This window comes from Anas platyrhynchos, chromosome 15 (genome assembly GCF_047663525.1).
Source record: "Anas platyrhynchos isolate ZD024472 breed Pekin duck chromosome 15, IASCAAS_PekinDuck_T2T, whole genome shotgun sequence".
NCBI lineage: Eukaryota > Metazoa > Chordata > Aves > Anseriformes > Anatidae > Anas > Anas platyrhynchos.
The window spans coordinates 14,541,075-14,568,006 of NC_092601.1; the positions used below are offsets into that span (position 1 = coordinate 14,541,075).

A 26,932-nucleotide genomic window follows, 5' to 3' on the forward strand; every position below is an offset into this window, starting at 1 on the left:
AAGCCAATTTCCCTTTGTGCTCATGGCGAATAATTTGGAGAATTCCCCTTGTTTACTCAGAACTGTTAATGATGCGTCAGAAATTACCTCTGAGATTGTAATTAAAGAAAACGGCAGAAGAGAGAGAGAGACACACACACACACACACACACACACACAGAGCCTAGTCACAGCTTCATCTGCAAGTCATGAAGCGCTGGAGCTGGCAGCTGCCTCCCCTTCACCCCAAAACCCACAGGAGGACCCCGAGACCCTCCTAAATGGCAGAGGTTGAGGGCTGCAGCCCCCAGGCCCTATGCAGCCTCCCACATATCAGCTAGGAACAAAGCAGCCGCAGCGCTCTGGGTATCCAGGAGCTGGGGAGGCCACGAACCCGGACAGGAAATGAGCGGGGAGCTCAGCCCTCCCGAAACCATGTTGGAAGTGGAGAGGCTGACCTGGAAGAGCAATTAAGCTCTCCGTCATCACCAAAACGCAGACACCCACATGCACACAGCGACGGAGCAGCCAGCCCCCTGCCAGCCTGACCTCGGGGCTCGGTGTCTGCTGGGGTTTGAGTGGAGCAAAAGCAGTCCCCTCCCGTGGAGAAAGGAGAGGAATTTGATTCCTGTTCGATTGCAGGAAGGTGCACGAATTGCCTCATTACTCAGGGGTGACCACTGTTGGGGGAGAGGCAGCACGAACTAGATTCCCCACTCAGTCCGAATTAGAGAGGGCCTGCTTTCTGGCAGCAGCAGACCTCACAAAACCAAACCCTACAGGAGGCCGTAGGGTTGTAATTTAAACACCTTGGGATCATGTTCCTGTGTAGACCCAGCTCCTGATTGCCTTCAAGATAGGTGATGATTCAACTGCCCTGTATTTCCTGGAGAGGGAAGGCTTGGATAAGTTTGGATGATTCTGCCACCTCCAAACTCATACAGACTAAATTTCCTGGGGCTGGTGAATCTGAGCCTGAAAAGATAAAAGCCTAGCAATAACGACAGTCCTGGTTGACACACCAACAGGAAAGGAAGTTTCCCAAAAAGCAGACCAGGACATCAAGGCACAGCACACCAGAGCCTGGTGGTCAGCATGTTCCCCAAGCCCGGCTCATCTTCCTTTGGATGCATGTGATGCTAAAGCAGCGAGGGAGAAAATAAAATGCACTTACCCGTCTGAGAGCCAGGGGGAGTTTAACACAGGAAAATCATGGAGAAACCCCTTGGCTCTGCTGCTGTCCCAGGACCTGTGGCTGGTCTGCAAGCTCTGGATGGGGAAGTTCCTGCATTATGGGCGTGCAAAGCAGGGGCAGCCCTCCCCTGCATCCCCTGCTACCACCTAGGGTCACCCTTGTCTGCAGGGGACTGTGAGTGCTCACAGCAAGCAGGACAGCCCACACCCCGTAACCCACGCCTAAACTCAATCTGGGAGCCTGAGACTTGCACCAGCAACTCTTTATTGTACAAAAACATACACAGGTACACGGTGTCCCATACACATGGCATACCGTGGGCACCAGGAAACCCCTCGGGCACTTGGTACCTCACTGAGCTCACCCCTGCGGTGCCCTGGGTGGGCTGCCTCGGCCGGAGAGTCCCACTGCCACCTCGTGGGTAAGGCACGCATCGCCTCCACTCTGCCACGGGGCACAGCGGGCAGCAAACCTCCCCCCAGCAACATCCCAGGCCCTGCTGGAGAACAGGACCTGGAGAAATCTCCGAGTACTCTGGTGTGGAGGGAGGAAGGAAGTGCAGGGAGCCCACATTTACCAGTGCTAGAGGCAACAGGGATTATTCTGATCTTTCCCTGACTGTGTCTATCACTGATGCCAAGGTTGACTGGGATGAGAGGATATTGCCACCCAGGGCAGCTGCCTGGCTGCACTCACTCTGGACTGATGGAGGGGAAAAACTCACTGCCTGCATGCCAGCACCTATCCTGTCCTGCTTCCACTGTCCTGGTCCCAGGCTGAACCATGGCAAACCCTGAGGGCGCTGGCTGTCCAGGGGCAGAGACGCAGGAGATGAATGTTCGTCCCACAAAGAAAACTGGTGGTGAGACAAACTCAGTTATCCCTTTCTGCTCCCAGTTAGCATCAGGCTGTTAAAAGAAGACTTTTGTTTGTCTTCAGTATGGTGGGCCACAGGCAACAAAGACCCTGCTTCATTGTGCAGTTAGGGAAATAAGGAAGCTAAAAATGTCCCCCACAGAGGGAATGAAGCAGTGAGTAACCCCTCATGGCTTTGAGAAAACAGCCTACATCAGCTCTCAAAGAGAGGTCTGGAAACAGAGCATTATTGCTGAAATGTCTCTGGGTCTAGGGCATCCCACCCCATAGTACAGGAGGTTTCTGGAGGTGTTTCTGCTCTCTGCTTCCCCTGGCTGTGGGGCCTGCAGCTACAGCTTGCACTGGTGTAAAAAGGAGGAGGCCCTCAATCTGTCTAATGCCCCATAGCATCTCCCTCTGTGCCAAAGCACACACAGAGGGAACAAGAACTGCCCCGTCAGAAACCAGCTCAGCATCCTTGGCACAGCCCTGGCGGAGATGAGGGGGGCACTGCAGGGTGCCATGCAGTGCCATGCCACTGTATTCAGGTCTGCAGTCACCTGAGCAGTGGATGTGCAAATTGAGTTCTACCCTCCCGAGCTGCCAACAAAGTTGAAGCCAGCTCTGAGCTAGATTCAAAGAAGGAAAATGGTCTTAAGGTGTCTTCTGGGAAAGTTTCACCCCACACCAGTTAGAGGGGACTTGCACTGTCCCTTTGGTCCGCAAACCCGCAGTCTTCATGTCAGAGAGGAGAGAAGCCTCATCACAGTCCTGCACAACTCCAGGAAAGCAGCAGTGAGGAAAGAACATCCCTTTGACAGCCCTCGCTGTGCCACTGGGCCTGGGAACGTCCCTCCTGTGTTTAACTCTTATTTTTCTGCTTCCATATTTTGGACAAACGGAACTTGTTCTTCTTCTTCTCTGGCTCCTGGTTCTCAAGAGATCCATCTGCAGGAGAGGGAGCAGAGAAGATTGAGACCCATGGCCCCATTGCTACTCAGTGCTGCTCCCTAACAACAGAAAAGGTCCTTACCCAACTTCTGGATCATGTTTGCCAACATCTGGTCCTCCTCTTGCTCTCTGTAATGGAAGAGCATGGCATTAGAAAACTGTTCTGTTTCACAACAAGGTGGTAGACACTGCAAAACATGTAAAAGGCAAGGCTACAGTCCTTCCCCCCAGTCAGAAGTGACGAATTCCCTCAGCACACCCCAAAAAGGGTATGGGAGAAAAGCAGTTAAAGTCCTAGACATTAGCAAATTACATCAGCTTTTACAGCCCCCTTTAAAGCAATGGCCTGTGTGGGGATTTCCAGATCATGGCAGTCCAGTGCTACATCAGCAGAGCCTTTCCCCAGCTAGCCTATGAATCATCTGAGTTTACCCTGCTGTGAGGCAACGCCACACCCCAGGAGACGAATAAAGTTGAGACACCAGTAGCCTCGGGTGCTGCAGAGGTGCTCACATCATTCACCCTAGGGCTTGGGCAAGGCCAGAGCCAAAAGCCTGGGCATTACTGGAACCTTCGAGGTGGGGTTGCTGCCCTGAGGGCAAGAAATGGAGGCTGCTCTCAGCAACCAGAGGCACACATCCAACTACTTGACGCAGCAGTCTTCCTTTGAACTTGGGGAAGATCCAGCTCTCAGCACAATGGCTGTGGCTGTTCTTTTGCGGCAGCAGACAAACAGACATGTGGCTTCATGCTCCCAGAGTCCTCCCAGGGTTCACATGCTGCCTCCAACTCCCCATCTCCAGCTTCTCCCTTTCTTGCTCCTGCCTTATACATTTTCATAGTCATTATCCTCAGAACATGGCTGCAGACCTGATCTCAGTTTTTAACAGGTGCCAAGGAAGCAAAAGCAGCAGCATTTAAGACAAGATGGTTGGTGACAGGTCACCACCCACCTTGCATGGAACAGAAGTCTGGATTAGAGCAATTTGTCCACCCCTAGAGCCTGGGCAGTGGAAGAAGTACAATGCAAACCACCCCTTGTGTTGGCCTATCCCCTACCACCCGCAGGCCCTCACCTGATTCTGTCCTCATCCAGACACTCCACGATATTATTCCGATCGTTGACTGTGTTCAGGTAGGACTCCAGCAGTTCCTTCTCACGCTCCCTCTCTCTGCGTGTCTTCAGTTCCTCTGCACAAGACAAGAGAGGCCCCTCTCACAGCTACAGGTCAGTACCTCCCCACTGGGGTACTGCCTTCACCCTGCTCAAGCAAGTCCCTCTCACAGGCCTGAATTTGATTATCCTCACACTCGGGTACATCTCACGTCCCTCAGAAAACACCTGGCAGCTGAGTCAGGAGAGTTTCCCAGTGAAACCATAATCCCTGGCAGGCAGACAGCATCTGAAGGACATCTTGGGGCTGGTGCACAGAGCGTAGGTCTCTGCACAGCCAGGGACCAGCAGAAATCTCGATGTAGCTTGTCCTCACCTGGCTTGTTCATGAGGTGTCGCAGCTCCATCTCAATGTTCCACTGCTGCTCCTCCAGCTTCTGCTGTTTCATCCTGGAAGAGACCACAGAAGTGATGAGTTATGCCCCACCACGATCCAGGGCTGAATTTTTCTGAGAATTTTGCCCCGCTCACATTTACAAGGTTTCCCTCACCACAAGCTCATCACAGACCTTAGGGGCTCATCTGTCCATTCAGTGCTCAAAGGCCCACCAGCTAATACCTCAGGATGCTGGCAGGTCTCCCACAGACTTTCTCAAGCCCTCCCTCATCCCACCAGCTGGCAAATTATTTTGGTTGCTGCCACACTTCCTCCTTCACTGCTTACTGCTCACAGATGAAGTGTGTGGGCAGACAGGTGAATTTCTGGTTCTACTTACTTGTACATCAGCTCCGATTCCTGTCTCAGCAGCAGCTGTTTCTCATGGATGAGTTTGAACCAATCCACCATGAGGGCATCCTCAGACTCATCTGCAAAGACCACAGAAGAGCAAAACACCTCCAAAAGCTGCATCAGTTCGGTTCTTCCTGGCTCAAACACACTATCACTTGAAGGAGAGCCCAGGATAACTTGCATGAGCCATAAGCAATCTCAAGTGTAAACAGCTTGTCTTCGGTACTCTGAGATGCAAAGGAAAGGAAGCAGACCCCTTCCTGCAGAAGAAAGCTGCTCACAGATACCCTATCACAGGGCACCCTGCTCATTTTCCATGTGGCTGGCTCAGCTCCGCCACTCTGAATGAACCCACTAATCCCCATGGAATCGGAGCTGGCCATGACAGACAGTCTGCCTTGGGATTCAACCACCAGATAAATAGCAGCCTTTGACTCCCAAAACTCCCTGATCCTCAGCCAGATAAACACAAGACCTTGCTCAAACGACAGGTTAGGATACAGCACAGAGTGGGTTCCAAATTCCCAGGGCTTTATTTTGCTGTAGTAGCTACCTTTGGTAACTTGGTGTCTCACACATACTATGAGCTCCTAGAAACAGAGCCAAGAATGCCCAGGGGTAGGACACGAGCCTCACACCTTCCTACAATAACAGAGCCCCCTGGTTTTCTTTACCTCCCTCGCAGCCACGCAGCTGCTTCTCCAGATCCACTCCTTTCGATTCCAGCTCATCCAGCTGCTTCTCGATATCACGTACCTTCTCCTGGATTTCCTCCTCAGGGATGTAGTCTGGGTGCAGCTAGGAAAACAAACATAGGAATGAATACATCTCAGTGCCCTAAGACTGCTTCCTGAAGGCACAGCCCCAACAGAAATGGGAAATGACATCAGGAGCTCAACTCTAGAGCCATGCCCTGGAAGGGCCAAGTCAGCAGAGATGCAGAGCTGGCTGTTCACATCAGAGAGGTGGCCATGGCAATGTTACAGTGCTGTGATACACTCACTAGGGTGATAATATCTACCCACACTTGTCAGTCCACAGACATTCCCCCTCCTTTGTTGGAGCAGACTGTGTCCACCAGGATTTTGTTATCTATGGCTCTGTCTCATTCCAGCCTCTACTGTCCCCTTGCCCAGGAGATGAATGGCAGTCTCTCCTTTTTGCCTCTGCTCCAAAGCCTTTTACCCCTTCCCTGAGAATTCAAGTAAACTTTCCAAATAAGATAACCTGAGATGTATCCGGGAAAACACTTCCGCAGAATAACCAGCAACCCCAGTCTGTGCCCATTACACCCGCTTTCCAGCCATACCTTGGTTGGGGACACTGCTTCACAGTTCTGTATGTTAATCAGAGCTGAAGATTTATCTAGAAGGGAAAAAAATAAACCCCACATCAACCTGTAAATAATTTTGTGCTGTGAGACAGTGCCTACACCACTGAGAGCACAAGTCTGTGTCACCCAGCACAGGGCACTGACAATACACACGCATTGGCAGGCCCAGACTAAGGTGAGATTTGCGTCCTTGGGAGACATTACAGCCTGGTTTACTCCTTGCTGCTGGACACTCAGATAATCCCAGACCACAGGGAGCTGCTTGCCTCCTCAGGGCACAGGCGGTCTCCTAACTGTGGTGTGGTTTGGGGGCTTGCACCTGAGAACAACGGTTTCTATGTTCATTCATTATCTTGTTAAGACTCAAAGATATTTATCATGGCAAAAAGCACTGCTTATTAAGCTTCCAAAGGGCAAAACAGAAGTATTGGGTTACTGTCACAAGAAACATCAAGTCTCAGTTAAAAATTCCCCTCTAGTGCTCTTGTACAAAGAAGAATCAGTGAATACCAATGAAACAAAGATGGTCCAGGGGACCTTAGCATAGGCCTCAGGAAACTAAGGTTCAATTCCTTCCACAAAACACTTCCTAGGTGAGAAGTCCCTTTGGCCCAGCTACACAGCATTATTTAAGCCCTGGACACCTATTAAAATCAATCCTTCAGCAATGTGTGTTTGTTCCACTGTGCCTCAGCTTCCTCTGCCCACCTGCACTGCAAGGATAACTACAGGAGAGTGTGAGGTATTCGGATACCCGAGGGGCTGGGCTGGATAATTACCACAGAGAGAGAAGAGAAGCACACGTGGATGATGTGATAGGAAGGAAGACTCTAGTATTAAAAGAGCAGAGCTGTAAGAAAGGCAGCAGTGATGCAGGCTTGGCACACACAAGGAGAAAGACAGGACAGACAGACCAGGGAGCCCCCTGAGAATCTCTTGCTCCTGTGTTGACTCGCTGATGAGAAACTCAAGGAAGAGCTCAAGGACATCTCTCAGATTGCCCAGTCCTTGTTCTAACAGGCTTTCTAGAAGACTGTAAAAGGATCAAAAGATGCTGGGTACTGGATTTGGTAATCAGCTGTGTTGTCTCTGCAATGCTGGCCTCCATCAGGTTACTCTTCCCCCTGGATGTAGCTGGTTTGCTGCCCCGTATGCTACCTGCGACTCACTCTTCTCTTAAAGGCTCCTCCAACACGGACCTGGCCTGGCACGGGCAGCCTGAGCATCACCTCCCTGTCCCAGCTCAGCTCTGCATTTCCAAGCGCCTTCTGGGTGCCCTCTGCAGCATCTCCAAGCAGGGCAGAAAGCTGCATCACTGACCATGAGACCAGGTCACTGGAGGACAACAGCTAGCAAAACCACTCTCTGCTGACCAGCTCAAACTCTAGTGTCCCCTGATATCCTCAAGTTCTGTCTCCGTAGACACAAGATAGGCAAATGGGAAATGGAACAGGGGGCAAGAAAAACACAGTCTCCTTTTTCAACAGGAAACAATACCTATACCAAATAAAACTAATTATCTACAAAAATGCTCATCATCTACAGTCCTTTGAAGCACACACAGCATAACTGTTCATGGAGGCTCTCTGCTGAGGTGGAAACCTATACAGAGGAGCAACAAGTCAGTCCTTAATCCACAGGCTGCCCAGAGACAGCAGCAAGGAAGCAGCCTTTCAGATACCAGGCTTGCATATGTGAAAACTGGGGGCAAACTGCTGGGAAAGTTGCCCACAGGAGGCACTCCCACCAGCAATCACTAAGCTTTAAAAAGAGATATAAAACCAGCCTCCGTTATCTTAACAACTCACTTCCTGGGGAATGAGGTAATGGTGAGCCTCGTGACTGAGTGTGAGAAAAAATGAGATGGAAAGTTTGGGGAAATAGATGGCAATAAAGGTTTGTTAAAACAGACAACATAATTGCTGATTGAATGCTACTCAGCTGTCAGACCTGAAGGCTAAGGACAGTGCTGGAGCCAGCTAAGAAATGAAGCATGAGACCACCAAGCCATGGGGGCCCATCCTACTTGCTCCAAGACAAACATCAGAGTCAGAGCTGAGCCCTGCTCTGAGGATCTTCTAGTTCAAACAGATAAGACAGAGACAGACAGGGTAAGGAAAGGGGAAAACAAACAAGCTGAGCACACAGAACAGCAGCAAACATCAGGTTAGGTCCATGAAATTTCATTGCGGTAGGATATGTAAGAGGGAAAGCAGGAAGGACAACTGGGCAAAACAGAAGAGGTACACAGTGACATCGAGGTTGAACAGACAAGAGTAAGAAACTGGACTAGGAGCAGGGACAAACTGGTCAGAACTGGCTGGGACATCTTTGAATGTCCAAGAAGCAGCAGCCTTGGCTGGAGCTACAGTGTGTTCCGCCAGCTGGAGTCTCTTGCTGACAATTCTCTGCATTCCTTTCATTTCCCAAAGCCACTCAACTGGAGAGGAACAGAGGCAACAGCTAGATTCCCATTCCTCAAATCAGGAGATGTCCACGTCGTAGCTTTGAGTCTGAAGAATGACAGAGCAGCGACCCTGAAAAATCCATATTTTCATTTCTTCTCTTCCCACTGAATTCTTTGGCCTGGCTGGCTCCTGGTTAGCCCAAGATGGTTAATAAAAATTAATGACACAAATTTTTCCCCCATGACAACAGGCACAGAAAACTCTGGGACATGCCTCCCACACTGACCACTCAGGTCATCCCTGACAGTGCAGAGGAGAGAGTGGCTTTAAGCAGGCAGAAGAGATCTTACATGTGGTAGTGTTTTGATTCAACTGGTGGTTGCCCTCTTCATTCTTCTTGACAGAACCCCCATGGTCTTCCCAGCCTTGCTTTGAATTCTGACAGCTCCTGATAAGATCTGAGCTGGGGATCAACTTCTTCTTAACGACTCCACCAGATGAAGCTGAATTAAGAAGCACAGACAGGTCTTGTGTAAGAAATTTCAAGCCTCGTCCCACAAAAATCCCTGTATTGCCCAGAGACTCTGGCATTCATCACTAGCTGCCTTCATTTCTAGTCCTAGTACTCCTCTCTTGATGACACTGAGGGGCATGAGTCTGAAGAAAATGGAGAGAAACCACCAGTCACAAGGCCACAGTATGAGAGAAGGGTGGAGGAGAAGAAGGAAAGGTCAGGAACCGTCATCAAGATTTCTCAGCAATACTTATTTGTGCAAGAGAGAGCAAGTGAAATCTTGCTAGCTGTCTTACAGAAGAGGGACACACTGTGAGGACCAAGTCCCTCTCCTTGGGGAATGACAGCTCTCCAAATAAAGGCACTGCAGGGCCAAAGCAGGGTTAGGGAGAGCAAGAATCCCTGCAAAGGCGGCACCATCTCCACCAGCATGTTCCTCACTCTGTGCCTTGCAGCACTAATGCCTGCCCCCTGCCTGACCAGCAAAATGAAGGCAAAGCTTATATCCTTCATACCGGAGTCCTGCTTTGCTGATGGCACAACTAACGGACTTGGCCTTGTCTCCTTCTGTGCTGGGCTCCCTGTTCCCACCTGAGAGTTATCAGTAGGCTTCTTAGAGCCACCTTGGTCTCTGCAAAGAAGAAAGACAAAGGTAGGAAACCATCCCTCTAGCAGACTGGTCCACAGAAAGAGCTCTGGACATCCTGGGCCGCGATCTCCAGCCATGATGGTCACACTTCTAATCAGAGTTCAATGATTTGAAATGTGCTCTCCCTTCCCAGAAATGAAAGCCTTTGACTTTTCCTTCAAATAGTTGAAAACAGAAGCATTGAAACATAAGAGCTCTTCCCTCCAACACGCACACAGACTTGCAGCAACAAACACAGCTGCAGACATGGACATCCCCACTCACTTATCATGAAGACCCACTTGCTTGAAAAAAAAACTTACTTGTTGGCCACAGGCTTCAACCGAGATCTCCACTCTGTTGGGCTCTCAGACTTGTCTTCACCAGCATTAATGGTTGCTAAAAGAAGGGACGTAGAAAGATAACATCAGATCCAATAGAAAGACACAAACCAGATTTGTGTCTCAGGAGGAAGAGAGAAGCCATGCACAGAGGTAGATGCCATCATGTTACTGCAGCAAGCCAGCACCAACTCAACAAGTTTAACATGGGCAGATTCACATACAGTAGGTACTGAATAACCTTGGTGGCATTTTGCCCCTTTCAACTCAAATGTTTTAAAACTTGTGCAGCTACAGAAACACAGTCACAATGGAAACAAAGACATATTTGACAGCAATACAAGAAAAACAGCTTAAATCTTAGAGAGCAAAGGATGGGGGAGGAGAGGGGAGACAAAAAGACCAGCAAGCTCACAACAAACTCCACACAGATACTGTTCTCAGCCCCCCAGATAAAGTGGTTGAGACTAAGAACTCTCAGAACATCAGACCCGAGCCCACTGGACAGTCACTGGGGAGGAAGTTCGGTTCAAAATAGACGAGAAGGCTGGGTAAGCCCCAGTTGTAGCCACAAAATCATCCTGAAGTTATGACAAGGTCTCCAGCCTGGGAGAGTGTACTTAAACCTCTGAAATCCATCATGATCACAACGCTTGATGACAGCTACTACAACTTCAAATACCTGGAGATCCTCAGAGATGAAAAACTCGCCCTGCTACAGGCAGCAGTTGCACAAGGACAAATGGAAGTGTGTTGATTCCCAGAACCCAGAAAACACATACGTAGCGGTACAGATAGGAAGTATGTGACCCACTGACATATTCGTTGTGCTGGCCCAAGAGAAGGGTATAAAGTTGTCACGCTGTGTCCAGGCAGAGCTGTATACACACCAGTCATCCTCACCTTTGAGGTTTTTTGACTCCGGCTTGTGCACAGAGTCAACAGGTTTGCTGGCAGTCTGACTCTTGGGCAGAGGCTCTGTGATCTTCTCCTGTTTCGGTGCTGTGTACCCTGTTTTGCTGGACTGTGCTTTTGGAGCTGGACTCTGCCATTGAGAACTGGCGGGAGAAAAGTTGCCACTGCAAAAAAGAACAATCTAATGAGTTTTGAAAGTCTGTCCTTTTGCAAAGGATGGAGCTTTATACTGAATGGTGTTCCAAAGATTTGAATGAGTTACTCTGTCTTTAAATCCCATCAGAAACATCAGTCAGGGAAAAAGAAGAAAGATGCAGAGACTTCTCCAAGTTATGCCAAAGTCATCCTGGGAATAAAGAGGGAAAGGGAAATAGCACCTACCTGCTGGATGCTGAGGAGCCAGTGAAACTGAGTCTTCCTGGCCTGCTTGGAGAGATTTTTGACCCAGCCAGAGCCTGCATAATATGGTTACGTGCCTGATCCTTCTCAGCATTCTCTGGACTGGCTGCAGCTTCAGTTCTGCCAGAGGTAATTGTACCAGGGCTGTGAGAAGGGACATGTTTTGTAGTGTCAGAGGTTTTATTGCTGAAGGAGTCTAAAGATTGAAAAAAATTTTCTCGGGCTTGCTGTGTTTTTGTTTTTGAGGTTGTCCGAAGTGGATCTGATGGGGTACCTTCACGATGCTCTGTTTTATTTCCCAGCGGGGTACCTTTGCAGTCATCTGATTTATTTACAGCTGAAGAAGACCATGGAGTATTTAGACTTCTGAAGCCAGAGCTTCCAGAAGATGAAACAGATGGCGTGTTTGAATTAGCGAAGCCTTCCTGGCTCGGTTTCTTCAACACCTGCTCCAGTTTCTTGGGTTCTGCTGCTTTCTGGAATGGCCTGACAGTGGCAGGGGCTGGGCTGCTCTCAGGTTTGTTCCCAGTGCTGCGGAGTCCAGAGATCTGGACACTGTCTGGCTGTTGGTGGCTGTTACAGATGAACGTACCGGGCTCAGGCCCAGCTCTGTAGCTTCCAGGAAGAAGCACGTTCCAACACTGCCTGCACCTGTGGATAAAGAAGTCTCAGAACACGTCCTCTAGAGCTCTGGGGCCCTTGACACACAGCTGAGAGCGCAGGCACAATTCCACTGCCAACGCGGGGAGGGTGAAGGTACCACACTGGCAGTGAGCAGACCCCGTGTGCATTTCGTTAGGCACCAGAACAGGAACTGCTAACTGTATGGCCTGGGGTAGGAAAGGCACGGATGAAAACAGACCTGTGCAAAGAGTTTCCCTTATGCACAGGTCAAGAGACTGGCTGCCTCCACTCCGTCAGAAATATCCTCCAACAACTTGAATGCTTCCCACCTCTCTCTCCAGTCCCAGACTGCCCCTGGGACCCAAAGGTTTGTGCCCCCCCTTTCAGAGAGCTGTACCTGAAGCAGTTCCTGTGGTAGAGCTTCCCATCAACCAAGTGGCGCTGCACCAGGTGGACGTGGTTCCCGCAGATACCACAGCTGCTGCTGCGGATATTCCCACTCTCTGCCAGGACCCCTTTCTGTGGGAAGAAGCAGTGGTGAGCAGGCAGCACTGTGGCCTGTGCACAGCTTAAGAATCTCCCAGATAAGCATTTGACATGCACAGCCAGTTGCTAGGACAGGGAAGGGATACGCAGGAAATACTTGCTGTGGCTGACCCCTAGTTTACACAAAGTGAAACAGGATAGTGTAAGGGGGACCTAATTCCACAAGGCCAGAAGGCCAGGGTGTTTGCCTGCATGTGGGAAATTGAAGTTCAAAGGTCTCTGAATTGAATTAGCTTGTGAGCTAATTACCCCAGTGAAAGAGGAGCTTCCCTTCTTCCACCCTGTTTTCATCCCTGTTCCGCTATGAAAATGTTTCCAAGAAATTAATCCGTGTTTTCTATCAAATACAAAAACTCTTCTGTTAGAAATCTCCATCCCCAAGATCTACTGGCTAGGAACAACATAGCCATGTCCTGAGACACCCATGGCCTGTTCACCCCTAGATGAATCCCAGCTGGCTGATGGCTTCCCAGTGACTCCCATCTTAATCTGTGCAGCAACCAGACCTCTGGATTAAATCCGAAGCAATAAACAGAAAGTTGAGAGACTGAGGCCCCAGCACTAGCAGCCTTGAACTAACACAATGCTCCCTAGCTCACCGAACAGATTAAAGGTATAAAGAACAGCCCCAAACCCATTTCTTACTGTGGTGACCGGGGAGGTTTCTTTGGGCTTAGCTTTGGCTGGTGGGTGTGCAGGAGGCAGTTTTGGAGATGCCGGCTTGGGAGGCTCTGAAACCACCTTCTTCCCAACAGGCTGCTCCTGAGGTTCAGAGGAAGGACGCTTGATTCCAGCCATGCCTCCAACTGGAAGAAAGGAAAAAGGGCAGATTCTAAGGGAGCATAAGGAAAATTCACAGGCTTAGGAGCTATTTACAACACAAGAAGATCCAGAGGTGCCTGATGGATAACCTGCAAAGCATACAAGGAGACTCAGGCTTCCTTCACAAGCAGTTCTGTAGTGGAGCAAGGGGAAAGAGGCAACAAGCGAGTTTCACCAACATATGCAGGAATCAGCTGGCAGCTGAAACTGCTGTGTTTTTTTTTTTTTTCTTCTCAGGGAAATTCCCCAGAAGGGAATGAAAAAGTGGAAAAATACAGAACATAGATGGTGTGAAGAAAATGAGAATCACCACAAAAAGCCTGAAAATGCCCAATCCTCCCTCCATTGCAGATGAAAGATAACCTCTCTAAATTCACAGCAAGTTGAGAAAAGAGAACCACCACCTTCAGTCAAGAGCCCAGCATGAGTGCCCTTTGTCCTGGGAAATGGAGGTAGACTTCCCAGGGAAAGAAGGCTTTATGTACAACTGCGACAGACAGGACTCCTCATCTGTCTCGCAGAAATGTTATTTTTGTGTCACTTTCTATTCTGAACATCTCTGCACTCCTTCTGGGAACTCAGCAGTTATCTGAGCCGTAGCTTTGTTTCAAGAGCAACCAACTAAATGACCACCCATCTGAAAAGAGATTATACCCTTCTGAGTAAATACAGGGGATATCTGAGCAGGATAGGAGCAGAGAGGAAGCCCAGCTCCTAGCGGTCTTCTCTCAGCTGTCCAAGTCAACACCCAGGGCTCTTTTACCACAAGAGACCAGTGGAATGGTGACACCAGACTCAGCAAACACTTCAGACTCAGGCTGCCTGCTAGTTCGGATATCGAGCTCCCAAAGCCCAGCACAGCTTCGGCTCTACTCTTCTGTAAAATCTTGACCTCAATAAAATATTGGCTGCTCGCCCTCTCTGGCCTTCTGTGTCCTGCTTATTTCATGGTCCTGCTGGAGCCCATTCAAAGGGCACGGCGATAGTATTAGGAGTCCGCTTGGAGTCAGAGGGCACATTCCTGGCTGGACTCATTTTCAGACACACACATTCACCCCAGCAACAGGAATGCGACCAAAGCATTTTGTGGGACACTAGAGTATAAAAATGTGCCGTGCTTGATGATGTGGTAGGCGAGAAGCTGGGGAGGGGGGAGGAAAGACCCCAAACTGACCCAGATTCCCACCACTTGGCACAAACATGATCGAATTTGTTTCAGCAGGGTTTTAAAACAAGAAATAAATAAATAAAAAACCAAAGTGGGGGAGGGAAGAGGTTGTGGAGGGAAAGAGAAAGCATAGCTAAATGAGTGAAGAGGTGGAGGAGGGGGAAGAATTCAGATATTAAAGGCAGCCCTCTGGTGTGGCAAGGACTGGGGCAGGGATGGAGGCACCCAAGAAAGGAAAGCTGAAGTGTAGACCACAGAAGTGAACCTTCTGTGCTCCTATCTGGCTGGGCCATGATAAATTTTAGATTATATTTTAAATTCTAAGGCACTTTAAAGATGAAGCACAGCCCTTGTGCCCTTCCTAAAGCACTGGTGCTGCTGCAGTAAGTGCAGAGGTCAGATCCCCCACTGAAATAGTTTTGGCACCAAAAGGCCTCCATGAAGTCTATTTTACCTTTCCAAGCTAGGCCAGAAAAAGCAGAAAATTGAGGCCCAATCTTGGCCACCCCTCCAGGGAACGTGGCACTTACTTGGAGACCGTCCGTGGAAATAGTTATAATACTGGGAAACGTAGGTGATGATGCTCAGCCTGTCTGGTACCCTCAGAGCAACCATATCCTCTGCATCCAGCAAGGCTGGGATTCCCAGCTCCTCTGATGCCACTCGGAATGCCTGGGGAAGGAAGAAAACAAAAAAATGAGGGGTCTCGTCCAGCCCAGGCAGCAGAGCCGCTCCGCATCAGGAGAAACTGCACCGCAAACAGCCCCACTCAGATACTAATTCTACTGGGGAACAGCTGCACCAGTTTAACTCCGACATCGTCCAGCCCTTGCAGGAACCAACAGAGTCGTGGCTTCCAGCCACCGCCTTGAAAAACTCAGGCAGGGAGCCAAAAATCTGGCCTGGCAAGCTGGCCGGAGCTCAGTGCACGGGAACTCACCTGGGTTTCCCCTGCTCTTCCTCGAGCCTGCCTCTAACTGGATGCGCACAGCTGCGGAGAGAAGGCCTGGCAGAAGGGTCTGTGGCAGCCCGGGCTGGCGTGCAGGCTGCCAGCCCAACCAGGAGCTCTCCCCAGCTAACGGTGTGCCGGGAGGTGTTTGCAGGCAGCCTTCTAGCTCCGAGAGCTGTGCAAATGTTAACGCTGCCTGCCTACTGCCTGCTCTTCCCCGTCTGAAAAAGGGGAAATCTTGGGCTGAGAAGGAAAGCATTCCTCCCAGGCTAGAAAGCAGGAATAGAGGAATAACGCTGAAGAATTTCTGATACCTAACTCCCAGCTTAACCATTTCCATGCTCACGTAACATGTGTTTGGGGCAAATATACCCCTTTGCTCTGACACTGCAGGATCAAAGCCAGGTAAAGGACAGGAGAGCTGTTTTGTTTTGACACTACACAAGAGGACAAGAGAAAAAAGCAACATCCCTAAAACAACTTTTCCTTTGCTCGACTCACCACAGGACTTCTGCTAGGGACTTTCTCCATCCCTCTCCCTTCCTCACTTATGGGAAAATCCTTTCCTTCCCCCTTTGGAGCACCCCTTTTGAAATGTCAGCAGAGCAAAGGACAACAGCACCTCAAGGAGCAGAGACACCAGGAAGGCTCCTGCTGAATCCCACAGTTAAATGGTTAAAGAAAGACTTGCACACATTAAAACCCTCCGCATCTGACCTCTGGCGCAGACACACAACAGGGCTGGTGTACAAGCTCCCTATTCCTGCTTAGAAGAAACAAACAGCCACTGTGTTTTAGCAAGATAATTACCATTTTTTTTCCACTGGGTATCCCAGTAAAAATGTAACCGAGCTGACATTACGCACGCGCTCAGCCAGTTACCTCCGGCGGCACCACCCGGCTGCCAGCCCAGCCTGGCACCTGCCTGTCGTGTAACCTCATACTTAATATGTTTTTTTGGCATGTTCCCCATCCCGCTGGCTGCACGACTTGTCTGACCAGCGGGGTTTTCTTGCTGGGCATTGCCAGAGCCGTGCCACCTCCTGCTACACGGTGCTGTTGGTCAGACCTGTGCAACAGGCACACAACAAGCGTGAGGAGCTGCCTGGACCACCACAAGGAGGGTGCTCCGTGCACACAGCCAGTTTGGCCAGGACGAGGTGAGCAATGCGAAGGGCAGCATGAGGATGTGGTGTCTGTCCCCTGTGCCTTCTGTGTCCTCGTGCTCCTGGGAGCTGCTCTTCCTGGAGGTGAACAAGCCCACTGCCTCACCTGGCCCAGTTGCTTTGCCCTCCCTGCCTGCCCAGGCTGGCCTTTAAAGAAGTGACGTGATATTTGGTGCAGCTCCAAGGATTTACAAAGGAGGTAAGCACTGCTGCTCCCGTTTTGTGAACGCTGCACGGAGGAGGCAAAGAGGTCTGAGGACATCTGAGCAGGCCAGGCACAGCTTTTCACTACTGTACCCACTACACCAGGCCACCACACATTAGCACTGAAGAAACTGGATGCAAGGTCTCTAGAAACCTTTCTCTTATTTATACATATTTTGAAATCTTTAACAAAACAAAACAAAAAAAAGACACCAACAGCAATTTCTCCTTTTTTTCCCCCTTCTTTTTCTTTTTGGCACTTGAGGAGTGACACATTCTTTCTTGGCAAAAAGACCTCATGTGGCAAGTCGCAGCCTGGACAAGATTTTTTTTGTTGAGTAACACAGCCTCTGAAAAGAAGTTACTGAATAGTGAGGCACAAAGGAGGGCCTGAACAATAGCAGAGGAGCAGCACTGGAAGAAATCAGACCACTTGTATCCCGAGAGCAGCCAGAGGAAGAAAACTGATGGAGAGCAGTCCGAGGAAGGAGCCCAGCCCAGGAACCCAGTGCCACGGGGAGATGGAGGGGACAATCCCACCAACGGCAGAGCCAGGATAGCGGGATAGCAGCAGTAAAAGGGCACCGAGAACAGATGCAGTAAGGAACAGAAAGCAAAATAAAGGATGAACTAAAAAACAGAGGAAAGGGAGGGAGGGAAACACAGGCTGACACAGGAGAGTGGAGCAACCGTTTTTATGAGAGGCACAAAGAAGCTTTTCATTAGGAAAAGCACTGGAGGTCAGTTGTACAGCTCATTTCCCAGAGAAAAACAAAGCTGCCAGCAGAACAGACACCGTTAGCCAGACATGGGGAAGAAGCAGCACTCGGGACTTCACAGCACTCCGGCCAGGACGACCATCCACGGCAGAGGCCCTCGTGCCTGCCAAATACCAAAGCTCCCAGGCAAAAACACTCAGCCTGAATCTCACCTGCAAGAGGGAAACACACAGGGCTGAACCCCGCAGCCCGAGTGATTGCTCATATAGCACAGCCCAGGTTCGGGGAGATGGCACTGCCCCAGGGCAGCAGAAATTAGGGAGCACACGGAGGTGAGGAACACACAGGATCCCAGCTTTTAGCTCTCCTGGAGGATTCTAAGTCCACTTTGAGATGAGCAAGCACTTCCAAAGTACCTTTCATTCAGAGGTGGTGATGGGCTATGTAGGGTGAGCAGAGATGCAGGAAGCACATGGGAGTCGTGGCTCTGTTAGACAAGAGCTGGCAGAGTGAGCAGAGCTGTACACAGCAGAGACGGTGACACGGTCAGTTCCAAAGGGAACTGGACACACTAAGGACAGGCATCACTATGCAGCCCGTGGAGAAATGTGAGCAGGCTGAGGGTGCTTTCAAGCCACCAGCGAGCCTGGACGTTACTGTTTAAATGAGCAGGTTGGATCCATGCAGAATAAGCCAAAGGATCTGAATAAGGCACTGCCAGGTCACTGCACCTGCAGGGTTTCTGCTGGTAAAACACACAAGCAAGGTGCCGGGCCATGGACTAGACCAAAAGAAAACATCAAAAGCCACTTACCAACTTGTTGTTCTCATACACGTTTTCTTTACTGAGGGAGTTGAAGTTTCTGAAACACAGAAAGAAGAGAAAAAACTCAGGCTGGTGTCGTTGAGCAACCTGCTTCGCTTCCAGCTTCTCAAACCTCCCTAAGCCCCGCTGGTCTGGGGGACAGAGCATCTCCTCCCTCCCTGCCTTTCCAGAGGGAGCAGCCTGGCAGATCCCGTCTGAGCCTCCAGACAGCCGCAGAGCTGCTGCTCCTCCTGGGACAGGAGCGGCCAGGAGGCCCAGCAGGCACAGCCATCTGCCCACGGGCAGCACAACGCATTTCTGGCACGTCCAGCCCCGCAGGGCTGCCTTCCGCAGCCTCCCACGGACAGGAGATGCCGATGCCAAAACAACTCGTGCAGGTTCAGGGGCTTTGCTGAGACAGCCAGGAGCAAATTCTGACTTGTGGGTTTTTTGTTATTGTTGTTTTTGTTATTTTTTCCTCCAAAAAGCCTCGCTTCTCTCCCACCCTGAGAGGAGAAACCCATGGCTGCCAGCCAGACTTGCAACATGCTTTCCCTGGAAACATTTTCCTAGCAGACACATCCATCTCTGCCCTTCCTCCAAGTCATCTCCACGAAGAGATGATCTCAGATGCTTCTGCTTCTACCAGTTCTGGTTTCAAAACCTCTTTCCTTCTCTAGCACAGCTGTACAAAACCAGGACCGAGAGTCTGCATGAGAAACACCTTTGCCCACAACACAATTCCGTGACTGATAACACTGAAGTTGCCTTTAAAAATCTCGTTCTCCTTTCCCTGGGGCTGTCACTTTTGATTTGTAATCTAAACCAATAACTGAAAAGGAAGAGACAATTACTGCTTGCAGTTACAAGCCAAAGTCAACAACCCTTCTTCATTTTCTGTTGTCCCTGGACATCACTTCCCTCCTCCCCTCTCCAGATTTGCTCTCCACTCCCCAGATTTGCTCTCCCTTCTCTGATCCAGCCCAAATGCCACCTCTGCATAGGGCTGGGCTGGGAACACAGAAATTGGGAGCTGGAAGGACAAGCAGGAAAGCACAGGGGAGAGTGAGTCTGTGCCACTGGAAGCAGAGCCCCAGTACAGCGTGCTTTTCCCACACACAGAGCGTGTGCCTTGCTGAGGAAACCTTCGCCACCAGCCTGTTTGAAACTGACCATCACTTGCTAACATGGGAACACGAAACTGGCTGCTGGCTGCCAGCCTCGCTCTCCAGCACCACTTCTTCCTGCCCAGGCAAGCACGCAGGGTCAGCTCCTCGCTGATAATCCAGTTTCACTTTACAATCCTTGTGCTTCTTGGCACGAAGCTCAGTGAAAGGCTTTTATCAGCAAGGAAACTCTCACTGGCAAACAAAAAAGGCTACACCACCAACACTGTGTTTTTGTAGGTAGCACCTTTATATCCAATGCAGCTTTACCCCCGTTGGCCTCACCTTTTAAAAGGAGCGAGGGTAGCGGTGTGAGAGCCAGGGCAAAGCAGGCTCACGGTGATCTATTCATGAGACAAACATGATCCGCACCGCAGCAGGGGAACTTTTTCCATGACTGGTAAGAGCAAGGAGCAAGCCGGGTCCTTTGTCTGCTTTGCAGAGAAAGTAGAGCGTTGCATTGCAAATAAGAAAGGCACCCAAAGCCGGGGCTGTCCACCACGCCGCAGCCTGGGCTGCCTCCCATCTCCCACATCTGTGGCTGCTGTGCTGGATAACGAGAGAATGAAGAGGAAGCAACCGCAAAGACCCAAAGGTCAAACTCCCCACGCGAAGCACATCAAGCCAAGGCACATCCCACCTTTAAATCTTAGCCCCTTTCCTGCGCAGTCTGAAGGGACTCGCAGAGGTTGTTCTCCGAGCGGTGCTCCTGCCCAGGCACTTCCCTTCCCTGAGACAATGGGTTAGAAAGAGCAGTGAAAATAACTACAGGACAAAAAGTTTCAGTGGAACAACAGATGTAATCATCCTGTTTTGTGTCAGGCAAGAAAACCATCTCTTTTAAGAGGCAGCTGAAGGAGGTGGTTGCAGCCCTCTGCCTCACTGCCGGTCCCGCCTCTGCGGACATCCTGAGCGCAGGAAAACACCTGCAGGAGACCAGGGGAGCTCCGGCTTCCTCGGCCATGCAGAGCAGTAACACAGCACTGAGGGGAGCAGGGAACAGCAGGAGCAGTGCCCACTCACACGGGGAGCCCAGTGAAACCAGTCTGAGTGATGGAAACACAACGCCATGAGTCCAGGCTTTGCTCTGCAGTAGCACATCAAAACGCAGATGCAGGAGGTGGCTGCAGCAGATCCGTGCCAGCCTCAGTAACCCCGGAGTGACCTATTTATTGTCAGCCTGCGCCTCTTACTCCCACCTTGCTGTGTGCTGTTTGCTGTGGTATCATCTGTACAGCTTCCCACTCGTGTGGCACGGAACAGACACAAAAGCTGCGTCTCTGGAGGTGAATATCTGAAATCCCCTTCTGGTCCCCGGGGAGAGTGCAAACAGCCAGCTCACTCGGTCATTTCAGGAGCTCCCTGCCCTCTCAGCATCGCTGCTTGCCCAGCTAGCCAGGTGAGCAGTTTACATACAGTATTTCTTTTGAAAGCTGGTACATCTCCTATCTTGGAATATCAAAGCTCTCTGGACCAATGTAATCCTAAGAAAGCAAAGCTAATACTAAATGGAGAAGTAGGAGTTCTCCGCTGAGAAAACACAGGCAACTGAATTAATTGGAAGAGGTGAGAAACATAAATCTCACCCAAGAGAGCGCTTCCAGAGCTGGAAACAAATCAGAATGGAGTTTGCTAGCAAAGGAATAGAAGTGAAGTTTTTAGCTCTGCAGAAAGTCCTTCTCTTAGCCAAAAGCGGCCGAGCATTTGCCGTGCCCAGAAATCTCCGTGACCACCCACTGCTCCAGCTGCACAGACCCAGAGCTCCCAGCACACCAGGCTCCTTTGCAGGCACACGTGCTTCCCTCTCTGCTGCTGCTGCTGCAGGCGCTAACTCAGCTGGAAACCTGACCTCGGAGCAGATGGAGGTAAAAAAGTCTCAGAGACCACGGGCTGTGAGGGTTCCAGACACCCTCCTGTCTGTAGGCACTTCTGTGGTATGTCCCCTGGAGACAAGGAGGTCTGTGCGGTCACAAGGATCACTGGAAGAGAGCAAAGCACCTTTTGCCTGCATACAGACCTCAAACAGAGCGTTTGAGCTCAGAGTGCTGTGCTGGGAATGGGATCTTCCAGCGGTGCTCAATCTGGAGGTGCAAACCACCTGGGACGGGGCTGGGAACCCCAGGTGGAAGATGCACCCCACGCACCCCTCCTCCTCTCCGCAATGCCTGCTCCGCATTCCTCTCAACCCACTGGCGGGCTGCAACTAATAAAAGATGAGGCTGAGGACGAGTAATAACAGATGAGGCTCCCTGACCCCAGGGCCACCCGCCTGGCACGCAAACCGCAACCCCGCAGAGGCCGAGCAGGCGGCAGCTCTGCTTCGCCCCAGCTCTCTGCTGAGGAGAAGGAAAGCACGGGCAGCTCTCCCTGTCCACGTTAGAGGCTCCCGGCCTCGTCCCGTCTGGCTGAGCTGACAGCAACCCCGAGAACAGGGCTGGAGGAACGGGTGCACGCAGCTGCTCAGCGCCGGCCACCAAACGCGCGTGTCCCAGCGGCGCACGGCTGCCAAGGGGGATTTCACAAGCGGTCCCTTCCCAGAATGCTGCTAAAAACCCGCCAGCAGGCTGGGAAAGCAGGATCCAGGACGAAGAGAAGGAGCTGAATCAAAAACTTTCCTCGACATCTGGCATTAATATCGGAGTGAGCATGCACGGCTCCCTGCTGCTTCTAACCCGCGCATCAGACTGAGACTACGAAACCCCCGGCTGCAGCTCACACCGGCAGCACCGTCACAGCCAGCAGCTGCAGGGCAGAGCCCACATCACACCGCTGCAAGGCTTCACATTCTCTGACACGAGGAACTTCAGGGCTCTGCTCTCATCCCAGAAAATGGGCTCAGATCTGCCTGATGATGTGCCCGTGCCTGGCTGGGGCTGGGTACCAAACATGTTTCAGCTGTGATGAAAGAAATGAATTTCCATGGTAATTCACTGTGTGCCTCCACGCCCCCAGAACCCAGCCTGTCTGCGCATCCTCGGGTGAGTGGGAAGTGAGCTGGAAATGCGTTTCTAATTTTACACAGCCTGCCCTGTTCACTGATAACATACAAGCTGACATCAGGCAAGTTTGAGAGGAGTTATCACGTTCCCCATATGGTTTTTGGCAAGAAAACGAGAAGGAGCAAGAAACTGCACCAGCCTGTCCTCCGACCCATGTAACTCTCGAGAGAAGCACATGATTATTACCAGCTCTTGTAATTGCTCGAAGTTTTCCTGAGAATTTCTCAGGCTCCTCCAAGGAAAAATCCCCTCTCCATACGATGTACTCCTCAGCCCAAGAATGTAAACCACGAAGGAAAACATGCTGTTGCAAAACTCTTCTGCAGTGACTGAATCGTGTTCTGCAAGTGATTTACACACAAGCGTTTCAGCAAACACACCGGCTTCTCCAAACACCAATTATCGTATTCTAGTTTTACTTTCTGTATGATACTTTTAATCTTCAGCTAGGATCTTTGCTAGAAGCCAGGGGAGGAGCTCAGGATAAATCATGTCAAGCCCCTGAGAAGCAGGAGTCACAGCCACACGTGCACCCAGTCACCCTTTCCTGTCAGTAGCTCCTGAAATGCAAAAAGGATTTTTGTACATTCACAGGGAATTTGCACAAGTATTCAGCCCCAGGAGCTGAGGTACACGTGACATCAGGCAGCCCTGGACACCAACTACTTGAAAGTATAATTTGCTTCCAGCAGGACTTTGCCCAGCGCAGCTGGTATTTTCCTGTATTATACCACTGACAGCAAGGAGGGAGGTCACAGATAAATGCTTTTCCTTAACCTTCAGGCAGTCGTGCTGAGCTGGTCCAAGTCAGAAAGAGTTTCTGTAAGGTTCTGCATAAAGTCAGGCAGGATTTCCATCAGAAGAGGAATTCGGTGGGAGCAGAGAGACGCCACAATGATTGCTTCCTCTCTGCAGCACAGGAGTATTTACTTAAGATATGTCTATCCATAACTCGTGATGCATGGTTCAAGGATTATAAACGACTCACTAAACTCACTTAAAGGAGTTTATGAGCCCCTGCTCACTCTCATGCTCTGGATGGGCTGGCAATGGCCAGGAAGTGGTCCCAGCCATCCACGAGCACCTCCCAGACACACCAACCTTTCTGTCCTGGTATTTCAGTACTTCTGGGACTGTGAATGAAAGGAAGGAAAGGGAATATCTGGAGTCACATGGAAGCGACAGCAGGTCAGGAAGCCATACACTGCAACACCATGGTGACTGCCAAAGCACCAGCAAGGAGGGGACATCAGAAAGGGCGCGCCTGAAGTTCCTGCACGACCTCCTGCTGCACAAGGCTGCTCTGACCGCTTCAAAGTTTCAAACCAACTGAGAGGAGAGAGAGCAAAAGGTTATCTTCTCAGGCTTCCACCAGAAGCAAGACACCTGCAAAAGAGATCTCTGCACACAGACGCATGCGGTAGGCTGTGCTGGGAGTCGGAAAGGCAGAATTCAGGAAACAGCAGGGAAACCACAGCACAGAAAACGCACCCCGGTCCTCCACGTCTGGCTGGGAGTGACCTCATGCTTAAATCAATACTCCTGGGTGATCTTTGTGCTGCTCCCTTACCTTGAGAAACTCCCTAGTTTTTTTTAATATATATAGTTTGTGGTGTTTTTTTCTTTTTTTAGTTTCCTTTGGCGATTTACATACCCAGAGGTTACATTTGGTCAGAGACGGGTCAAAACCCACAGGACAACAGCAAAGAAACCAGCAAGGACTGGAAAACACTGTGCCTCCCACGGACGGAGCTCTGGACGTGCAAACAAGTCAGTCGCAGGAATGCAGCAGCCACCAGGCACCAACAAGGGGCTCCCTGCGATGAGGGCGCCTGCCCTACTCCCAGGGCCCTGCGAGTGGGCTGGGGGAAGACACAATTCCTCTTCTGCACAGCTCCTCCAGAAAACTGCCCACTTGTCTTTTGTATTTAATTCAAACAGCGCTCGCTTCTTAACTAATAACCCACGGAATTGCAGTTTGGCTGCGCGGGGAAAGCCAAGCCTAAACAAACACAAACAGCGAAGAAGGAAACATTTCCCAAAACAGTGCCTGAACTTGTTTTGCAACAGAAAAGGACATATTTTAAGTGTTTATCTTTCAGCCACAGCTCCCCGAAGAAGGAGAAAAAGGGGAAAAAAGGAAAAAGCAGTGAGGGCAGAGCTCTGCTCAGAGACCTTCGCTGGCGCTAGCAGAGCTCACACGAGGACCGAGCATCTCCTGAGGAGAAGACAATGGGACAAGACAAGGGGACAAGACAACGGGACAAGACAACGGGACAAGACAATGAGACGGGTCCCTTTCGGTCAACTTTTTGTCCCTTTTCCCTTGGGCAAGCACCCGTGGAGTGCCCAAATGGCGGGTCCCGGCTTCACCAAGCGGGCTGCCCATGTGCCGGCCTCGACGCCCAAGGTACTCACATGAGGTCGGGGCGGTGGCGGTGCAGGATGGCGCAGAAGGCCAGGCCGTCGCGGAACGAGGTGGTCATGTTGGTGATGCTGACATCGCGGTAGCCCTCGCACTGCTGCTTGCACCACAGCTGCAGGTTCTGGATGGCCGCCATGGTGCGGGCACGGGGAGGGGGGGCGGAGGTGGCGATGAACGCCCCGGGGGGGATCGGTGAGGGCCACCAGGAGCCCTCAGCTCCGTCAAGCCGAGCCGGGAGGGAAGGAGGGAAGCAGGGAGAGAGGGAAGGAGGCAGAGAAGGAGGCTGCCGGCCCTGTGGGCGGCAGCGGGGCCGGCTCGGAGGCGGGGAAAGGGGCGGGCGGCGGCGGCCCCTCACGGCCGCCCTCAGGCGGGCCCGCGGGGCGCGCTTGGTGGTGTGCGGGGTGGCGAAAGGGGCAGGAAAAGGTGGGTTTTCGACGAAAAATGCCTCTCACGCCGCAAGTTGGCGTCGTGGGTGTGTGGTAGCGGGGCGGCCGCCTGCTCCACAGCGGCTGAGGGGAGCCCCGCGACCCCCTCACACAAAGATGGGGGTTCCACACAAACACAAGGGAAATTTATCTCCGTGCAAAGTCAGCAAGCAGGTTTGCCTCTCCCTACTGAGGGGCAGACAGGCTGGGTTTCTGCAGCCTTTCCTCAGGCTGGAGGCCACAGGGGAAGACCCACGCTCGAGGCTCCGGCTTCCCCGTTTTTGCAGCTCACCTCGGAGAGGTGCTGAGGAGATGCGAGGCAACCTTGTGCGTCCCCAGCGTGAGGGCAAAATACAAGCAAGGACAAAGTACAGCTGCTGACAGCCATGTGAAACAACCCAAGGCTGAGGAAAGCAGCGTGTTAGGGGTCAGGCAGCCAAAAAAACTCCGGAGACGGTCACTCAAAGCCACCTCCGCTGTGCCAAGCCCTTGGTGAACTGAGCCCTCGAAAGAGCAAAATCCAACAAGTGCAAGGAGAGCACACGGAGAGCTGGGGGTGGATGAACTTAGGCTGCTTTCCCTGCAGAGAGGTAGGAGCAGGGTAGCTTGGTGAGGAGCCAAAAATCAGTCCGTCAGCCATGGACCTGCCCCAGGTGGCCTAGCCACAGCTGGGGAAAGCATGGTGATGGCTAATTTATACAATTGCCCCGCGGCACGCACAGCACGAGAAATAACTCAGCAGATAGGCTCTCATATGGCTGACAAAACTGCAGAAGAGACAAGGTAACACTTTAGGAGCTGCCTATAAATTAGGTAAAAATAATTAATAATACATATAATATAATATATTAATGGCATTTCTATGACATGATATGGATAATATACATTAATATATAAATACCTTACGAATAATTCAGTGTGTTTCCATTTCATCAACAGTCACTGGCCAATGTATTTACTTTATGGTAAGGATTATACATTTCATTATAAATGGCTTGCTGGGCATGTCAGCAACTTTTACATCTCCATTCACTTTATTATTAATGGTTTCCTGAACAGTAACGGCATAATAATGCACACAATGCAGCATGAATATTTGATGTGGCATCTATAGTCTCCCATTTATCATTTATAACAGGCTACAAAAACATTATAAAACATTTATTACAAATTTATAGATCACTTTATACTAAAACAAAGTTGTGTTATAAATACATTATTAATCCTTTATGCCATTTATAGGAATCCCTTGTAATAAGGCCTTAGCATATGTTGCTGCACGACCGTAACAATAACAGAACAGTGTGGCAAGTAGGAAATATGGCACAGAGAGCTTGCTCTCAAGTACTGGCTGTATTCTGTGAAGGAAGGGATAAACATCTGCACTCAGAATTAATCAGATTACCAAGGGATCAATCAAAAGAAATGCTGGATTAACTCAAAGTTGTGTGTGTATGTGTCCTCAGTTCAAAAAAAAGATGCTTGCTTTCTT

General features: G+C 50.7%; 1 protein-coding gene across 4 annotated transcripts; it reads right to left on the reverse strand.

Annotated features, from left to right (window-relative positions):
- Positions 1 to 1,420: 1,420 nt before the first annotated feature.
- Positions 1,421 to 25,326, reverse strand: MICALL2 (MICAL like 2). 4 transcript variants are annotated; one of them, XM_072024073.1, is made up of 18 exons: positions 25,009 to 25,311; positions 19,877 to 20,321; positions 18,435 to 18,483; positions 15,113 to 15,254; positions 13,238 to 13,398; positions 12,444 to 12,565; positions 11,405 to 12,073; positions 11,012 to 11,187; positions 10,091 to 10,166; positions 9,655 to 9,770; positions 8,976 to 9,128; positions 6,194 to 6,249; positions 5,559 to 5,682; positions 4,871 to 4,961; positions 4,471 to 4,544; positions 4,057 to 4,171; positions 3,063 to 3,109; positions 1,421 to 2,977 (listed from the first exon to the last, which is right to left on the reverse strand). In XM_072024073.1, exons 4-18 carry the CDS (start codon positions 15,195 to 15,197, stop codon positions 2,892 to 2,894), a joined length of 2,151 nt encoding a protein of 716 aa, XP_071880174.1. In that variant the 5' UTR covers positions 15,198 to 15,254; positions 18,435 to 18,483; positions 19,877 to 20,321; positions 25,009 to 25,311; the 3' UTR covers positions 1,421 to 2,891. The 4 variants fall into 4 exon arrangements, with proteins under 4 accessions (XP_071880174.1, XP_071880173.1, XP_071880175.1 ...); XM_072024072.1 differs by having other exon boundaries at positions 19,877 to 20,022; positions 25,009 to 25,297; XM_072024074.1 differs by lacking the exon at positions 25,009 to 25,311 and having other exon boundaries at positions 19,877 to 20,022; positions 20,232 to 20,316.
- Positions 25,327 to 26,932: the final 1,606 nt, after the last annotated feature.